At 39.4% G+C, this 20,028-nt stretch overlaps 1 protein-coding gene across 1 annotated transcript in view; it reads left to right on the forward strand.

Annotated features, from left to right (window-relative positions):
• Positions 1–20,028, forward strand: part of LOC136847558 (tudor domain-containing protein 3-like) — a 75,340-nt gene that overhangs the window by 49,413 nt on the left and 5,899 nt on the right. Inside the window, 3 exon segments of the mRNA XM_067119282.1 lie at positions 7,245–7,605; positions 7,608–7,990; positions 10,203–10,251. Coding sequence (XP_066975383.1) covers positions 7,245–7,605; positions 7,608–7,990; positions 10,203–10,251 — 793 coding nt within the window.

The raw sequence follows: 20,028 nt of genomic DNA on the forward strand, positions 1-20,028 counted from the left end.
TCCCCAGTGTAGTGGAGGGGCGTCTGACCGGCTCCGCATTGCTCCTAGGCCTAGACCTCTTCCAAACTCCCAGACCCAGTGGAGGAGGAATGTCGACAGCCGCAAGGGGGATGAAGAGCGCTCCCAACGGTCAGGCGCCCCGGCGGCAGCGCCTGTTGACGCGCCCCAGGCTGCCTTAGATCGCCAGAGAAAAGGGATCTTAAAGAAGTGTTTCTCATCTTCTGCTTCTTCGTCTCCTAAACGTGGTTGGAGTTCGGCTGAGGAGTCGCGTCCTTTGAAGAGGACTTGGAAGGCTCCTAGAGGAGACGCCTTGGACTCTAGCCCTGAGCGCTTCCCTGAAGGCTCTCCTGTTTCGAAGAAGAGAACTCGAAGATCTTCCTCCTCTTCTTCTGGTGTTCAGGAGTCCACCAAGCAGATCCTGGTAGGCCTCCAGGCTCAACTCGCTGCTCTTGCTGGCTCTTTATCAAAGAGCTCCTCTCGTCGGAAGGATGCCTCTCTTCCGATCAAGTCCTCCAAGAGACTCTCTTCTCCCAGCAAGTCGTCTTCTGTGAAGCGTTCTTCTCCTGTTAAGCGCCCCTCCAGCAGCAGGCGCTCCTCTCCTTCCAGGCTCTCCTCTCCTGGTAGGCGCTCCTCTCCTTGCAGGCGCTCCTCTCCGTCCAGGCGCTCCTCTCCTTGTAGGCGCTCCTCTCCTGTTAGGCGCTCTTCTCCTGGTAGGCGCTCCTCTCCTGGTAGGCGCTCTTCTCCTGGTAGGCGCTCCTCTCCTGGTAGGCGCTTCTCTCCTCGGCGCTCTTCGTCTCCGAATAGCGCCTCTCCACCCAGGCGCTCGCGCCATCGTCGTCGTCGGTCTTCTCCTGTTGGAGATACTTTCTCCACAGTCAAACGCCCTGCTCGTTCGCCTCGTAGAAGTTCCTCTCCAGCCTCCCTTTCGTCTGTTAGGCGCCCCTCTCCCAGCAAGGGCTCCTCTTCAGTTCGAGCTGCTTCTTCTGTCAGGCGCCAGTCAGCTTGTAGGCGCTTCTCTCCGGATCATCGTTCTCCAGTGGACAAAGGCTCTTCTCCTTCTAGGCGCTCTTCTTCTGATAAATGCCCTGCTACTTCTAGACGTTCTCCTCCTCCTTCTGGCCTGGAGGCGTTATCGGAGGACGATTCTCCTAAGGACATCACAATTTCTGATTACAAGAGGTTGACAGCTCTACTAGTCCAGGAGTATGGAGATTCCCTCAAGCCTGCTTCTCCTCCTTCCCCTGGTTCTATGCTCTCGAGCACCAAGGCTTCGAAATCTTCCTCTCTTGTTAAAATGCGTCCTACGATCTCCATGAAGAAAGCTCTTAAAGGTTTCGGAGAGTGGCTCTCTTCAAAGAAGGATGCAGGCAAGACTGTCTTCTCTTTGCCTCCCTCTAGGCTTTCGGGAAGAGCAGGAATGTGGTACGAGACTAGGGAGCCTATGGGGTTAGCTCTCCCCTCTTCTGCTGGCTCAGATTTTTCTTCGCTGGTGGATTCTTCCAGAAGACTCTCCCTTAATTCGGCCAAGGCTTCTTGGGGACTGTGTGAACTGGACCATTTCCTCAAGGGCCTTTTCCGCGTGCTGGAAGTGTTCAACTTCATGGACTGGTCTCTTGGGGCCTTAGCCAAGAGAAGTCTTCAAGAGGATTCAGTCAGTATGGAGGACCTCAGCAGTGTGTTGTCTTGCCTGGACAAAGCTGTTAAGGACGGCTCGATGGAGATCGCTTCCTGTTCGGCACTGGCCTGCTTAAGAAGAGGTCAGTCTTCAGCGCTTTCCTCTCCAAATCGGTCTCTCCTTCCCAGAGGTCTTCCCTCTTGTACGCTCCTCTATCTAGCCATCTTTTCCCACAAGAGACTGTAAAGGAAGTCTCTCGTTCTTTGTCTGAGAAGGCTTCTCAGGACCTTCTGGCTCAGTCGTCGAAGAGGATGAGACCTGCTGCTCCTATTGCTAAGAAGGAGAAGCCCCCCTTTCAGGAGCCCTTTCGTTCATCCAGGTCTATTAGGAGGCGTAGACCTGAGAGAAGATCCAGGCCTTCAGGACTCCCTTCCAGGAAGTCCAAGTGAAAATCAAGTCCTCCAGACTCCAGTAGGTGCCAGACTTCTCAAGTTCGAAGCCTGGGCACAAAAGGGAGCGGACGAATGGTCCCTCTCTGTTTTGAGGAAGGGGTACCTCATTCCCTTCTTTTCGAAACCTCCCTTGACAACAACTCCGAGGGAGTTATCGGCGAGATACAAGGATCCTGTGCGGAGGCAAGCCCTTCTTCTAGCCGTCGATCAAATGCTAGAAAAGTCTGCCATAGAACCGGTGCAAGATCTTCACTCCCCGGGATTTTACAACCGTCTTTTTCTTGTTCCAAAATCCTCGGGAGGGTGGAGACCGGTCTTGGACGTGAGCTCCCTGAACTCTTTCGTCGTAAAGAAGAAGTTCTCTATGGAGACGACGTCTTCAGTTCTGTCGTCTCTTCGTCAAGGAGATTGGATGGTGTCCCTGGACCTTCAGGATGCTTACTTCCACGTTCCCATCCATCCCTCCTCCAGGAAGTTCCTAAGGTTCATGGTAGACGGCAGAACCTTTCAGTTCAGGGCTCTGTGCTTCGGACTTCCACAGCTCCCCAAGTGTTCACGACCATTCTCAGGAATGTGGCTCACTGGTTGCACTTGGAGGGGGTGAGGATTTCCTTGTATCTCGACGATTGGCTAATTCGGTCCAGTTCAAAGAACCGTTGTCTGGAGGACCTTTCTCGGACTTTAAACCTGGTCCAATCTCTAGGACTTCTTGTGAACCTCGAGAAGTCTCAGATGATTCCTCAGCAGGAAATTGTCTACCTGGGGATTCGGATGGATTCTCTGGGGTTTTCGAGCGTTTCCCTCCCTGGAAAGAAGGGAACGCTGCCTTCAAAAGGTGACAGACTTTCTGGAGAAAGACAGTTGTTCGGCGGCGAGGAATGGATGAGTCTGCTGGGGACCATTTCCTCGCTGGAACAGTTCGTTTCTCTGGGAAGGCTTCACCTCAGACCTCTTCAGTTCTTCCTGAAAGAATCTTGGGATCGGAAGTCCCAAGACTTGTCGGATTCCTTCCAAATATCATCTCTGGTAAAGGAACATCTCCGTTGGTGGTTAGACCCAAAGAAGCTGGGTCTAGGAATTCCTCTACAACCGCCGAGCCCTCGCCTAGTGTTGTTCTCAGACGCGTCGGAGTCGGGTTGGGGAGCGACACTAGGCTCGGAAGAAGTGTCAGGCACCTGGGACACGGATCAGAAGGCCTGGCACATCAATATGAAAGAGCTGGTAGCCATTCACCTAGCTCTTTCCAGATTCGAACTTCTGGTCAAGGGATCAGTAGTTCTAGTCAACTCCGACAACACCACAGCCCTGGCTTATATCAGGAAGCAAGGAGGGACACATTCCTTCTCCTGTACATTGCAGCAAGGAACCTTCTGTTGTGGGCGGGGAGAGAAACATCGTTCTCCTCACCAGATTTGTTCAGGGAGAAAGGAATGTGAGGGCGGATCTGCTCAGCAGAAAAGATCAAGTTCTTCCCACGGAATGGTCCCTTCATCAGGAGGTTTGCGAAAGGCTATGGTTCCTGTGGGGAGACCTCATATAGACCTCTTCGCAACCCATTGGAACAAGAGGTTGGAGAACTACTGCTCCCCAATCTCGGACCCCAGAGCAGTAGCTATAGACGGCCTTCTCCTAGATTGGAACGGTCTAGACGGCTACGTTTTTTTCCCCGTTCAAGATAATAGGGGAGGTAATCAGGAAGTTCAGTTCGTCAGAGGGCACCAAGCTCACCCTGATCGCTCCCTTTTGGCCATCCAGAGACTGGTTCACAGAGGTACTGGAATGGATGATAGATTTTCCCAGGTCGCTCCCTCTCAGGAGCGATCTTCTCAAACAGCCCCACTTCGACAGATTTCACAAGAATCTTCCCGCTCTAAACCTAACTGCCTTCAGACTGTCGAAGGACTGGTTAGAGCGAAGGGATTTTCGCACAAGGCTGCTAAGGCTATCGCCAGAGCCAGAAGATCTTCTACCTTGCGCCTCTACCAGTCGAAGTGGGAAGTCTTTAGGAGATGGTGCCGATCTAAGAAAGTTTCCTCTTCCAGTACCTCTGTAATGGAGATTGCGGATTTCCTTCTCTACCTAAGGGAGCAATGTAACCTGGCGGTTTCCACCATAAAGGGGTATAGGAGCATGCTGTCTTCAGTCTTTAGACACAGAGGTCTGAACATCTCGGATAATAAAGACCTTCACGACCTTATAAGGTCTTTTGAAACTTCTAAAAATAAGTCCCCTAGACCTCCCAGCTGGAATTTGGACGTGGTCCTAAAGTTTTTAATGTCTAACAAGTTTGAGCCTCCTCGATCTGCCTCTTTCAGGGATTTGACCAGAAAATCGCTGTTTCTTTTTCGCTCTTGCTTCTGCCAAAAGAGTGAGCGAATTACAAGCTTTGGAAGGTTCTGTAGGCTTTAAGAAGGACTCTGCAATCTGCTCCTTTCAGCCTCTCTTCTTAGCAAAGAATGAGAACCCTTCAAAACCTTGGCCTAGGAGTTTTGAGGTCAAAGGACTCTCCGATCTTTCAGGACAGGAGCTGGAACACACACTCTGTCCAGTAAGAAGTCTTAAACATTATTTGGAGAGAAAGAAACAGCTCAGAGGCAACACTGAAAGTCTTTGGTGTTCTGTCAAGGATCCTTCAAGAGCAATTTCCAAGAATGCCCAGGCTTTCTTCATTAAGGATATTATCAAAGAGGCTCATCTTTCATGTAAAGAAGAACATTTTCAGCTCCTAAGAGTTAATGCTCATGAGGTGAGAGCAATAGCTACTTCTCTAGCTTTCCACAAGTCTTGGTCCCTCCAGTCTATTGTGGACTCTACATACTGGAGATGTAACTCAGTGTTTGCTTCTCATTATTTGAGAGATGTTCGTGTGACATATGAGAAGTGCTTCTCTCTAGGAGCTTACGTATCCGCGGATTCGGTGCTGGGTCAAGGAGCTGAAGCTAATCCTATTTAATTTAGTGTTATTTTTAATTGTTTGTTGTGTTTTTATGGTCGGTTGAAAAAGAGTGTTGCAGGTCTCTATCTTTTTCATCTCGTATTACTAACAAGGTTAGGCTTGGTCAGGTGGTCGGTTTTGGTTGTTAGCTCCTTGTATTTTTATTACCTAGCTCTGTCATGTAAGAGGATAGCCCCATTGATATGATTCAGGTAGAGGGCTCTGTCTTGTAAGTGGGTTAATCCCCATTGACACGATCCATAACAGGCTCTGTCATGTAAGTGGGTTTTATCCCCATTGATATGATCCAGAAGGGCTGTCAGTCTTAGGTCACTTCCTCGCTGAAGCTCTTGAGGCATGCAGACTCATAGACAGTATCCATGAAGTCTTCTGCCCAATCAGGTAAGAACCATGGTTTTTGTTTATTCCTACAACATATGTTGTTTTCCCGTTTTTTAGTTCTTAGCTGTCTCTTGCCCTCCTCCAAGGGTGCCAATCAGCTAAGTATATATCTGACGGGTAAGTTTCATGTACAAAAATGATATTTTTATGATAAAATAAAGTTTTGTACATACTTACCCGGCAGATATATATCTGATAATGGCCCGCCCAGCCTCCCCTCAGGAGACAGGTGGAAGAGAAAATCTGACATGAAAACGGGAATGGTTCCTATTCCCGCCACCCAGCGGCGGGTATGGTAGATCACCTGACCTACCTGTCGCGTGTGCCGCGAAATTTGAATTTCTGTCGGGAACGTCGGAGACTATAGCTAAGTATATATCTGCCAAAACTTTATTTTATCATAAAAATATCATTTTTAGTCACATCATCTGCTTCTTGAGATTCATTGAAAAGAGAAAAGAAAATTTGTGTTTCTTTTGTTGTTACATCTTCAGCTGCAAAAGTTAAGTCCATAGTAAGATGTGAATGTTTAGTGAAGGTGGAAAGATCTTTAAACATGTGTCTAGAAAACATGAACAGAAAATGTGTTTCATTTGGATGCAACAAATTGTGATCAGAAAGTATGAGCCTCTATAGACTTTTCCCCTTAGGGGGTAATGCCATCAGTGCACCTCATATGGTGCACTACAGGTATTACTAAAGAGTGCGTGCAGCTTTCCCTTGGCCCCAAGCCATATTCACTTTTTAGCCTTGTATTTTACCTCCTTTCTTGTATCCTTTCTTCAGTCTTGCTGCTTAACTTACTTTTTAGTGCAACAGTAGGGTTTTCTCCCAGTTCCACCTTTAGATCCTTGTATAGTACTTCATTTTCTGGATATTGTCTTGCTTTAATCACTCCAACTCACTGTTTCCCATCTTAGTGCTTAATTGCCAAATATGCCACCAGTGCTTGGCTTGACAGCCTGAATTTCGTAAATTAGTCTTATCTGCTGTGTATAAACAGAATTGTGTGTGTGCCACTATACGCTGGATGGATTCTGCAGCATTTACACATGTAAAATAGGCCTCCATGTATCTGCTAATTTTTATAAGCTATCTGTCAGACAGTAATGCCAAATCATTTATGGCAAGTAAAGGATGGCTCTTAGATTCTTTAATTAATATGTGCTAAAATGTGTAAACAGAGAATCTGCATCTGCTAACAAAAATAGTACTTCCAGATTTCCAGCAGAAGTTGAGATGTTGATAGAAGAAAAAATATATGTTACCAGACAAGTTTTAAACTGTGATAAACCAGAATTTTTCTGGAAGAAGATGCCGAATCAAACATACGTCCACAAAAGAGCAAAGCAGGCTATATTGTTCATGGCATGGAAAGATACTCATGTTTGTATTGTATGGCATTGCCATAGGTCATTTGATTAGGCCTAGCATAGTGTACTGGGCTGACAGTATACCTGTATGAGTTCTTAAGATCAAAGTGAATAGCAGTCTACCTGTGTTCTAGCTATGTAATAAGAAGTGTGGGTCATAGCCATTTATCTAAAGAATTGTTTTGTCATTTTTCCTTCCAAAGCAGAGAAATACTAGAATATGCACAGATTACCTTCATGAGTAGAGGTGTGAATTGAAAGGTTTCATGTCTCCTGCATTCCATTAATCTGTTGTTAGGTTTTTGTTTCAGAGCTTCACCGAGGAAAATAATGTGAGAAAGTGCATATTGCAGTGACAAGTAGTTCAGTCAAAATTGATTAGTTTTTACATTATGTCTACTTGTCAGCGAGGTAGGATCTCAAGCAGTACAAGAGGTTTAATCTGTTTTCTCTTTATTATTTTGCAGTGTTTCGCCTCCAAATTTGACTACTGAAAACTGGCCAGCACCAGGAGAAGAAAAACCACCCCCGAGTAACAGAACATACATTGAAAGTAAAGAACTGATGGAAGAAAAAGAACATCAAGAAAACTTGGCAATGATGAGGCAGTTCCCTAAAGTAGCTTCTTCCAGTGGAAGAGAATACCAGCCACCTGCCTACCGGAATGGATATGGTGGCCAGCAGAATTATGGGAGGGAGAATGGTGATTCAAGGGACACCAGTAATAGACAGGACTATGATAATTCACAGAGAGATTATTATTATCAAGAAAACAGAGGACGGGGAGGAAGACGAGGTTTCAGAGGTGGAGGAGGATATGGTGGTGGTGGGTATGGGACCAGTGGGGTGGGAATTACAGAGGAGAGGCAGATGGTGCGTATCGATACAATGAAGGAGGCAGAGGTGGACGTGGGAACAGTAACAGTGGTTCTAGAAGGGATGGCAGCTATAGTGGTAACAATTACTATAGAGGGGATTATAATACAAATTACAGAGGGAATGATGGAGATTCAGGTAATATCCCAAACAGAGGAAATGTGAATAGAGGCGACACAAATCACTATGACAATAGATATAATTATTCTAATAATAGTCAAAGAACTAACAGAGGAAGGGGTGGAACAGGAAATAGAGGTCCTCAGGAACTCATCAAGGATTTCAGAACAGTATGGTTGTCTCCAGACACTACCAGAATATTGCAGATGGCAACACAGTGAGTATAAGTTTTTAGTTCAACTTAATTTATGGATGAATTACAGGTTGTAAAAGTAAGAGTGTACAAATAAAAAACTAATCTGAAGGCATCCTTTAATCTCGAGGAATCACTGTACTTTTTATCCCTCACTAGATTCCTCTCCAGATGAAAGTAAATACAAGAATGATGAATGATGCTAAGCAAGTCAGTAAGAATAGGAAGAAAAATAGAACTGAATATCAATGACACAAGGATGTCTTGAGTCACACTGAACTGGCCGTTTAATATTTAACAACAGTTGCCAGTGTGGCTGCTCTCAAAACATTAGAAATAAGGAGACTGTAAAGTTTATAACAATCATTGGCCTAAGGCATAGTAGGGGTTACTGAAATTATAGCAGATTCTGCAATTTTACATATAAGAGAATTTTCTTTTTACAAAATATCAAGTTTATTCTAATTATAATGCTGCTTTTGACATTTAGATGAATAGAGCATTATTAGTAACACCTTATCTAATTGGATTTTGTTTCCCAACAGTCTGATTCCCATATCTAAATAATATAACAGTTGGTACAAGGAATGCTAGAAATCCCTGAAGTGAATTCAGTTCTGGGAGAGTTCATAACTTAGAACTTTCCCATCATACTAGGATAATTACAAACTGTCTTGACTCCCAACTGTTTCGATTCTTTCAAAGTTTGTTATCCTTAACATATGGAATCAATAAAGTTGGAGTGATAAGGTTGTTGCATTCTGGTAATAAAGATGACAGATTTGAATGAATCATAACCCAGTCTCATAAAATGTGAGAAAAGAAATTTGTCTGTTGGTAAAAACAGGCATGTAAATTTTTCGTCCCATAAGAATAATGAGGAAAGATCAAAAGTTTTTGCTTATTGTTATGATAACAAGAAATGAGCATAATTTAAATTTTCATAATAAAATTTATTATTTGGGTACTTACTTACCATTAAAGATAGCTTATATCACTTATATGTTGGCATGGAGATATAAGGTATCTTTAACAGTAAGGTAAGATTCATCCCAAGTAAATTTTATTAATGTGTTGGTTTTCTTATACATAATATGTGTAATAACAACAATAAATTATTGCCATTATTATATTTGATAATACATCCTAAAAAGCCATTCTCATGTCAGAGTCCCATTCACATGAGAGCTCAGTTGATTAAGTTTCTGAAAAATTATATTTGAAACTTTCTTTGTTTAATTCACAAATAAACCAGATATTGGCACATAAACCAAGTGGTATCCAGTGAAATAATACATTGCTTTCAGAGCATGCCAGTAATAAATTACTGAAATCTTTGAAGAGGAGAGAGCCCATGGCACAACTGAAAGTCTGCTAATAAAATTTTCTTTTAAAATGAAAATAACATGTATGTATGAGTTCATTTTTCCTGATTTTCTCCTTAAAAAGTTTAAGGTATACTTAATATCAGCTTTAGGCAACAGAGACTGCCTTGTATCTTATCATCTTTCTGTGACTGGAAGAAATGGTTTTTGATAAAATGCAAATAGAATTTTAATAGACTACCTATTGTGCGTAAATTACTGTATATTGTTTTTACTTTAATGGAAAATGTTATCAAACTTGTAGTTATTCTATTGGCTGCCCTCTTTCCCCATTTAAAGTAACTTTTAAATGTAATACTTTGAATTTTGAAAGTAAATTGTTATGAAGTATTCTTTCACTTAATACCCACTCCCTTGTTCTGATATTTACGGAGGGAAATCAAATTGTTCAGTATATCAGTGTCAGATTGATCACAATAGGTCAATTAGAATCATGATACAAGTAATACTGTACAATACTTGTCTGTATGTCTTAAAATAACAGTAATATAAATTTAGATAAATTTGAAATGTTATACAAAGAAAGTTCTTTTAGGAAATATGAAGTAGATCTGCTGTAATTAACCCCTACTCTTAACTTGAATAAAGAGAAGAATAGCATGGCTCAAAACTAAAGGGATCCCTCTAGATAGAGTAAGCCTTAAGAAAGGGTTTTTATTTGTATTTTTGGACTTGAACATCATTGCCATCACATTCTTTTCTCTTTAGAAATATGAATGTATGCTAGGTTCCTCCCCTTGAAATTGATTTAAACAAGTGCCTATATTGCATTTATTGTTATTATAGAATACTGTACAGTATATCCATATGTTTCTATATGCTACATTTATTTTTGTTTCCATCCTTTGAAGGCACCGAGCCATGGAAGGTATAACGATGGTGATTACTCCCAGTTCTCTGGTAAGTAATACTTGAAGATGCTAGTTTTTAAACTTTTAGTTTACTGTAATTTTTTCATAGTAAATGAAATCATTTTCATTTTCAGCTTGGAATGCTTCAGTAAAAGGTGTAAGAAAGAAAATCCTATAAGTATTGGTGTTGAGCATTAAAGATTTTGATTAAATTCACTGTAGGTAGCCAGTTGCATGTTCTTGTTTATATTTTTCATTTATATAGCTTTCATCATTTGTTTTGGTTTCTACTAGTATCTGAATAACTGAAATTCAGTGGATCTTGATAGATGGTAGTGAAACACCATAATAGATCAGTTTCCTTTCATGAATAAAAAAGTTGATTTACCAAGGCAATGATGATTTATTTTGAGGAGTTAGAATATGGTAACTCAGAATTATAGTGAGTAGGTAAAGTAAATGTGGGTTGGACAGGTGCAGTAATTATGCTGTAATTTATTCATCATGCTTTGTGCTAGTCAAAACTGGAGAGTAAGAATTGAATTGACAGTTATGGAACAATCAGGTTAAATGGCCATGAAAGAGCTTATAGGAAAACATAGCTTTGGATAGAGACAAGAGGGGGAAGCAGTACTGGAACTTAGCCAGAGCCAATAATCAAAGTTGCTTAATGTAATTTGTTTCACAACAACCCCTTTTCTTATAGTGCTTGTGTTGTTAGTCAACAAAATGTTTTGTTCAAATAAGAAGAGCATGGTGTACCTATTGGTTCCCAGCTGTCAAATGAGGCTCATTTGTAGTTTTCGTTTTATAAATGCAGTGTTTTTTTATAAATGCAGAATGTTGATTCACAAATGTTAACAATGCTTATGTTATGTAAGCAAGCCTAGACTACACAAAGGCTAAGTACCTACAGTCATGGTGCTTATATATATATTTTTGTTTAAGATATATTGTATTAAAAATTTTCCCACCTTTTGAGAATATAAAATTACTGTTATCTTTTGTAATGGTACTTTCTGTTCATTTATAACAGGAAGTTACTAAAGATTTCAAGTCAGCCTTCATTATCCTATACCTGAGGTATGGCTTTTGCATGTAAGGTTTTGTTACCAAGTATTGCAAGTCCTTATGGATTGTGTTTGTTCACATACAAAACTTTTCCACATTTGTATACAGTATTTCTTAGTTCAGAAAGAAGTATACAGTATGAAAAATATAGACTGTTTCAATTTACAAAAAACATAAGCATGTACTTTAGGAAATTTTGCCAGCTTGTCACTTACCAATATATAAAACAAACCATTTTATAACAGCAATAACAACATACTTCAGGCTTTATGGAACCTCATGAAACAATAGTACTATACAATAATTTCCAAGTCCATCTCTGAACAGTTGGCAGGCATTACACTTGTGCATATAGAAAACAAGTTGCCATTTCATTTTTATATGCACAAAGAATGCAGTCATATAAGACAATAAAGTTCCTGTACAGCATACCACATAATGGTAACAGAGAATTGAGTTATTGATGTAAAATACGTAATATTACTAAATAAAAGTTTGAAATAATGATAATGGGATTTAAATAGGATCATGATGATTGTCATGGTTAACTAACATGACAAGCTTGCATTATTAGAATGTAGTAAGGGCAAAAAGTGTAGTCCAGTGGCATAGAGCAAGTGTACTGCATTAAGTTCATTTTGCAATCACTGTATTGTTATATATTTGAGGATTGTCTTTACAGTCACTTTAATGGTTCAGTATAATCACAGTACAGTTTTTGTGCATTTTTTCATTTTATTAATTGTTAGCCTTCAAGTGCATAATGCACGCGACTTGTTTATGATAATACAGTACTCATATATGCAACTAACAAAATTGACATTATTTCTTATGATAAAATCTTAGAGTTGGAATTAAATAATTTTTAATGTCTGAAGATCAGTGTTCTGGGCATATACTAAACCTAAGATTTTGTATGAAATTCATGGGATGAAATAGGTTAGACTAAAATTATAAAACAAAAATTACCCTTGCACAGCAAATTGAATTTTCACTTCACAAATTATGTGAAGAAATATGTTGATTCGTCCTTATAAGTATCAAAGGTAATGAAGAGGCTAGTAAAGCAGCCAGAGCTGCAGCTGTTATGACAAGATCACAAGTAGATATTTGTAATTACTGTATATAACATAGCTAAAGCCCATCATATTCAGTAAATTGCAGAATTTATTTTGTTACTGACAAAATAAAACAGATCAAATTCAGTGTTTGAATATGGAATTCTTCATATTAATAGGAACAACATGCACAAGTAATTTTGACTTGTCTGAGAGTTAGTTACTCTTGTTTCACCCATGGTTAGTTAATGGACATCCCACATGATACAATCTTTCTTTGTGTTTAATTACTAATGGTTAAAATTTGTTATGTGTATGTGCAAAATATAATAGATAGTGAACGTCAGGTTCTGAAGACGAATCAGTAAAGAAATTTTTCAGAATCTCCATAATTTTTAGTTAACCGAAGATTTTTTGATAGTGTAGCCACTGAGTCCTCAAAGGAGTTACTCTCATGGTCCATTAGAGGCTCCATAAGATAGACTAACTAATATCAAGAATTCTCTTTTAGTCAGTCTTGGCCAGTATTAGTGACATTGATACTTGATTGAGTATAGGACTCAAGATAAGAGGGGTCTTTCTATACAGCGATTACCTCGGTTCTCAATTCCTATTGTCAACCTGCTAGAAGTAGCAACAGCAACATCATATGTATGTTGCCATTGTAGACGTGGCACTGTAAAATAGCACTTTGTACGTTGGCCATCACTGTGTCAACAACGCGTACTGTGCAAGACCTATTTTACTCATTACTTTTATAGTCTCTGCAGCGTCAACACATCCGCTGATGAACTGCTCCTTGATCAGTCATTGTCATAGAAGAACCAAAACTCAGTAGCAAGCTAAGTGCTTAGTTTTAAGTCCCAGTGAAAGGTTTTAGAAACTGTTTAGCTGGTAGATTATTTTTGAAGTCGAAAAACTGGCGTCTCTCACAAATACCATAGTAATTAGGCTATCTAGGCTAATTTTCTAGGCCTGTCCTAATTTATGCTACGACATGCATGGAAAAAACATTTGCTATCATCAGCTGTAGCCAACAATTTACCACCAAAATCTTGAATTAAATGAAACCAATGTTGTTTGGTTGTAATATTTAATTGTTGAACTGAATGAATTTTGTGAAAATATTCCCAATTATCATTAATATCAGGAAACTTGTATCAAATTAGATAAAGTTTTTCCCTTCACTGGAACTACTTTGCTGGTGTTGGCTTCAACAGAAATCATATAACTGACAAACAGTGCCGTTCTTGAAGGTCATTAATATATGCCCTTCTTACCTTAGTAATTATCTTAGGCTACTTAATAGGTAGGTTAGGTTACTTCATTCAGATTAGTAGCCTAGTAGGCTAGCTGACTATTCATATAGACTACATGAGCCAAAAACCGGCTTCTAACGGTGTTCAACTTCCAAATCTTGGATTAAATGAAACCAATTGTTTGGCATAATATTTAATTGCTATACTGAATGAATTTTATGAAAATGTTCCCAGTTATCATTAATATCAGGAAATTTGTATCAAATTATATGAAGGTTTTCCCTTCATGAACTACTTCACCGATAAGGGGTTTGACAAATTGTATAGCTGGCAAACAGTGCTGTTCTTGAAGGTCATTAATATATGCCCTTCTTACCTTAGTAATTATCTTAGGCTACTTAACAGATAGGCTAGGTTACTTCATTTAGATTAGTAGTCTAGTAGGCTAGCTGACCGTTCATATAGATTATGCTAGCCAAAAACTGGCTTCTAACCGCGTTCAACTTCCAAATCTTGGATTAAATGAAACCAATTCTTTGGTGTAATATTTAATTGCCATACTGAATGAATTTTGTGAAAATGTTCCCCAATTATCATTCATTTCAAGGAACTTGTATCATATTATATTATGTTTCCTTCACCTATTGATTTTCATGATGGAGTGTTTGGTAGGAAAACAATGGCAATGTCCATTTACCTTCATAATTTTTAAAATATTACATTTTAATATAACGGGCATTGAAATTGTACTCAATTTGTGAATCTAGCGTATGGAAAAATTTTCCTTTGGCAAAATATTTTCATTGAAGGAAGTAGCCTAGACTATAGGGCCACTTATAGTAGCCTATAGCCTTAAGTGTGATCTATGTAGCCTAGACTACAAGATAAAGTGAGAACCCTTTAAAGAGAAAATCTAGTCTTAGCCAAGACTAAACTAACCTAGACTAGATAAAGCAGTAGTCTAGGCTACATATATAAATTAGTTTTACAGTTTACAGTACTATCTTAGGCGTAAATTCTGAATTTACTTGGTGCAAAACTTTTACAGTATACTTGAAGCAATAGGGCTACATTTTGTGCCAAATGAACCTATTTTATGTTAGTTGTGCTTAAGTTATTTTGAATTTACTGTGGCCTTATGGATAACCATTGTCATAACATTGTACTGCAGCAACAAAATTGTGATCAAGTGAGTCTGTAGTATTCTGAGTGAACTCTCTATACAGTGGCCACAGATGGTTAGTCCCAAGTATTTTCTAATAAGAACTTATTCTTTGTATCATTATCAGGGCCACAGTTATGCAAGGCCCATTCCACTTACCATGAACATAGCCCTTGTAGAAATAAGGGAGTATGGTTGGTTGTCAGATTGAAATTTGTAACACACTTCTGGTGAAAAGTTTAATAGTGAAACAGCTTGCTTTAAGTGTCTCGTTGGGTCCTAGGTTTCAGTAAGGGTCGGAAGAAGGAGACTATAGTACATCTTCCGGGCAATAATCCCGGCAGAGTATATCTCCCTCCATTTCCAAACGGAACTCATGTTTGAGCCAAAACCTGAAAGCTGTTGGTTCAGCTCAGTACCTCTAGGTTAACCCCTCTGATACTTAAGAGCCATTACTTGGGGAGAGGAATATTTTATTGAAATGAAGTGGATATTGCCATGAACCTTTACCCACTGAACCCGGAAGGACTAGGGATACAGCTTTCAGCTGCACATGGAGAGATATCTCAATAAAATAATAATCTCCCATGCAGCTGTCAGATAATAAAGAGGATCCTAGCCCCTAAAGGGAAGTATAAGGATTACAAACATTTCAGCTGTATATGGAAAGATACCTAAAAAATTTAAACAAACAAATTCTGTCTCCCTTTTTACAGTTATCAGATGTTAATGGGGATCCAAGTCCCCCAAAAGGAATATCAGGATCCACCTGACAGCAGTGTCTGTCTCTTCTGAGGTATAGTAATTCACCCAGGACTATCTGTCCCCTGGTTGCCTATACTGAAAAATAGTACACCCAAAGGGAAGTATGACTGAGAAACAGTCAGATAGCTACCCCAAATAGATGGTTTGTTGTAGCATTTTGCTGAATTACATGTTTCAGCAACACATAACAAACATATAAACTATACTTCCCTAGTGGGGAGGGCAGCCTGTACAATCTGACTGTGTCTCAGCAGTCATAGATTAAGTCCCTTTTGGGTGTACTCTCTCTTGTTTGTCCTGACAACCAGGGAACAGAAGTTAGTGAACTCTATCTTTTGGAAGGTACAGACACTGCAGCTGGGGTTAGGTGGATCCTTTATTTTTTAGGGTGGGACTAGGATCCCTTTAGTATCTAATAACTGTATGGAAAACAAAGAATTTCCTTTTTGATAATAATCTTCCATGTACAGCTGAAAACTGTGTCCCTGGATCTTAAACAGCACTTCCCTTTAGGGGACTAGGATCCTCTTTAGTATCTGATAGTTGAATGGGAAATAGATTTCAGATTTTTTGAGATATCTCTCCCATGTGCAGCTGAAACTGTGTCCCTGGTCCATCCGGGTTCAGTGGGGCAGGTTCAGTGGCAATATCACTTCGTGTCCAATAAAAGATAACGACTCTTCTCTATCAGAGGGGTTAACCTGGGAGGTACTAGGAAATTATAAGCAGTAGTAAAGATGACTGTGCTATGGAATGGAAATATATCAGGACATTATCCATGATTCCAAAGAGGAGATCAGGCCAGTCCTGGACACCAAATTAGATGTAAGGTTCAATGATGCTCAGCCTCTAAATAAAAGAATAAATTGGCTGCACAGTCTGCCCGGCCAGAGTTTGGCATCGAGCTCCAACTGGTAGCAATAATACGGCCAGTTTGGGCTTCAAAACTTCAATTCAGAAGATAGTGAGGGGCTCCAACTCTCCAAGTAGTCCCAGCCTTCTGCCCCTTCACTTTTAAAACATCAATCAGGTGAAGACAGATTTTCAGAATTTTGTGGTAACCTGAAACAAGAGCCAATGGCAGAATTACCATTTGTCTCTGTCATTCCGGTCTGTATGGAAAGTATGGTTAGATTATATCCAGATCTCTGTTGAAGACAGATGCCTTGCTGTTACAACAGCCATGGCATACAAGGTAACATGAATGAACCCTTGCTTTATGGATTTAGTATTGATGGTAATATAGAAATGTTACTTCCCTCCTCCAGTCTTTTGCATTACAAAGACCTGCTCCTGCAAGGATTCCAACTATTTGGTCCCTGAATAAGATGCTTCGGCTTCTGTCAGCCCCTCAGTTCACTGGGCCCAATACAACCATAACTCACATGCTGCAAAAGGATCTTCTTGACTGCTTTAGCATCAGGAGCTTGTATTAATGAACTTGACTCTTGTAGATGGGGATACTACATCATTTAAACAGCTTGTCCACTGGCCCATCATTCCTGGCCAAGAATGAGAACCCTATAAATGAAGAAATCTGTTCTGATAAGGAAGCTCAGTTTGTCAGACAAAGTGTCATGGCCGGTTCAAGCACTTCAGGTTTACCTAGAGGTCACAGCAAACATCCCAGAAAGTCCGACTTTCCTACACCCTAGCACAAACAAACCACTCTCTCTACAATGGATAAGAATAGAGTTAGTGCCCCTTTAAAAAGGCAGACCCACACTCCTTTCATAGATCACATGACATTAGGAAAGTAAGTGCATATATCGTTGGCTTCCTTCACAAATGTTACTTTGAAGAAGTCTCAGAGTGTTCAGGTTGGTCATCAGAGACAGTATGGTTAATCCTGACCCCATAGATGCTAGAGTGGAAAACCAGGGTCATCTGGATATTGTGGGTATGCTAAGATATCGCTGGGAAAGGTGCAGCAATACTGCAACAAAACCCAGCACATTTAGGTTAGTTACTGTAGAACTACATCCCAAAAGAAGTTCGTGTTTGGTTTCATGTTCTTTGTTACCAAACCCTAAAGGGTATTTGGAATAAAAACTGTGGTTTAAAACCTGTGGCTTGACCTTGGACCAAAGTTTCTTCTGAGTTGTTGGGATTGAAATTCAAGAGCTTAAGCCATTTTGTCACCTGTCAATTTCTTTGATAAGCTCCTTTGAGGACAAACAGTGGCTACACTATTAAAAAACAGGTTTTGACATAGAAAAACCTATTTTTGGTAGCCTCTTTGTGTCCTCAAACCCAGCCACTTTCCCTGACGAAAAGGCATAGGATTTAGGTGAATATCATCCTGCATAGACTGGAAAGAAAGAAGTAATGAGTATGATAGGTCTCAGATGGTGCATAGTTGACACAGTGATGGCTGACGTATGAAATGCTATTTTGGTGCCACATCTACAATGGCGACATACATATGGTGTCGCTGTTACTACTTCTTTCAGGCTGACAATAGGAAATGGGAACCGAGGTAATCACTGTAGAAAAAGAGCCCTCTTATCTTGAGTTCTATACTCAATGAAGTGTCAACGTGCACTAATACTGGCCGAGAGCGACTAAAGAGAATTCTTTGATGTTAGTTAGTCTATCTTATGGAGCCTCTAGTGGACCATGAGAGTAACTCCTTTGAGGACTCACAACAGCTACCAAAAATAGGTTTTTTCAGAATTTTCATAATTTTTAATTATCCTAATTATAAACATTTTTTAAAGGTTATCATTTGGTAAATAAAATCTAAACTATAATTAATGCAGACATATTCTTCACATCAGTCTTGTGAGAGTTACATAAATTAGCTCAGTGGTGTGGTTCAGCTTCTTAATAATAATAATAATAATAATAATAATAATAATAATAATAATAATAATAATAATAATAATAATAATAATAATAATATAATGCAGTAAACCCCCTGTATTTGCAGTCTCACGATTCGTGGACTCACCTATTCACGGATTTCTCTATGGAACATATGTATTCATTATTCTCTGAAAATTCACCCATTCACGGTATTTTTCACTGAGAAATATTCACTAATTACTGTATTTTCATTTCATTTTCATGACTAAATGCACTTTTTGTGATAAAACTATTAAAATACTCAGGTACCCAGGCAGTGCTCGAGTTACAATAATTCGCCTTATGATAATTCGATTTTGCAATGGGGTAAACAATTATTACTGATACGATTATATTTATGAAATATTTTTAAATTTCGCGCGGGCGCAGGCAGCAGCACACAATCAGGCAGCGAAAGAGACCAAATTACAGTAGACCAACATCTTTTCCTCCATGTCTTTATCCCATCTTCTAGTTGAAAAAGTAAAAGAGAATGATAAAAGTATTGTTAGTAACTTTATACTCTTGCGCAAATGCGTACAGCCATAAACAACTGAATGAGAAACTGTTGCTTTGCTTATCACCAAATCAGATTACAACAGCCATTTTGCTTGCATTTCAACCATTGTTTGGTAGTAAACAATTATCTTAGTTATAGTACAAGTGACGTTAAGTAGAATAGGAATGGTATATTTTTACATTATACCCTTATTTGGTATGGATAAAAGATCGACAAGGAGATATACTGCTAAATTTAAGCTGCAAGTTGTAGCTGAAGCTGAGAAAACAATGTTCAAGCTGCTAATGACTATAAATTATCGTGCATCGGCAACATGGATGAAACTCGACCGTAATTAAAATTGGAGAGAAAGTATTTTAATCAAAACTACTGGGCATGAAAGAACACATATTACTGCTATTTTTACACTGGTAAACGATAAATACATAAAGATCATATTATTATAATGAAATCAAGTGAAAATAGCGAACAGAATCTTTATTTTTTTTACACAAAACAAACGTCCCCCAACGGCCAACGTCATCTATTAACGAAAAAAATAGCTAAATTAATTTCACAATGAGAGGTATTTAAGTTATATTTCGACTTAAAAACACTTTGTATAAGGAAAAATAACCTTGCCCCATATAAATAAAGTAAATAGAGATTCAATTACGCTAACTAGAAGCAAGAACAGTGCTCTGAACTGAGTTAAATATGGCAAAATAAACTTACCACATAATTGATTTCCAAACCAAAACGTTGATCACTATGATCGCAATTTATAATACAAAAGCAATATAAGAATATACTGTATACAATATTATTGGATACATTGAATTAAGGCATAACATTTTAAAAGATCCATGGAAAAGATGCATATTCGTTATGTTTGATGTTTGTATAATATGGTATGTGAATATAGAGTACAGTATAATGTAGGCTAGGCTACTGCATATGTATATGATATACCATAGTGTAGGCTAAGCTAATTCTTGTTTGTTATTCAATTTCTCTTTGTATTGAATTATCATAAGTCACTCTGCATGAACTCCAGAATTAGCTGATATTAATAATTACTATACTGTATACTCTATAGTGTAGGCTAGGCTACCATATATGTATACATGGTACTGAATACCTTAGTGTAGGCTAGGCTGTATTC

This window comes from Macrobrachium rosenbergii, chromosome 17 (assembly GCF_040412425.1).
Source record: "Macrobrachium rosenbergii isolate ZJJX-2024 chromosome 17, ASM4041242v1, whole genome shotgun sequence".
Lineage (NCBI taxonomy): Eukaryota > Metazoa > Arthropoda > Malacostraca > Decapoda > Palaemonidae > Macrobrachium > Macrobrachium rosenbergii.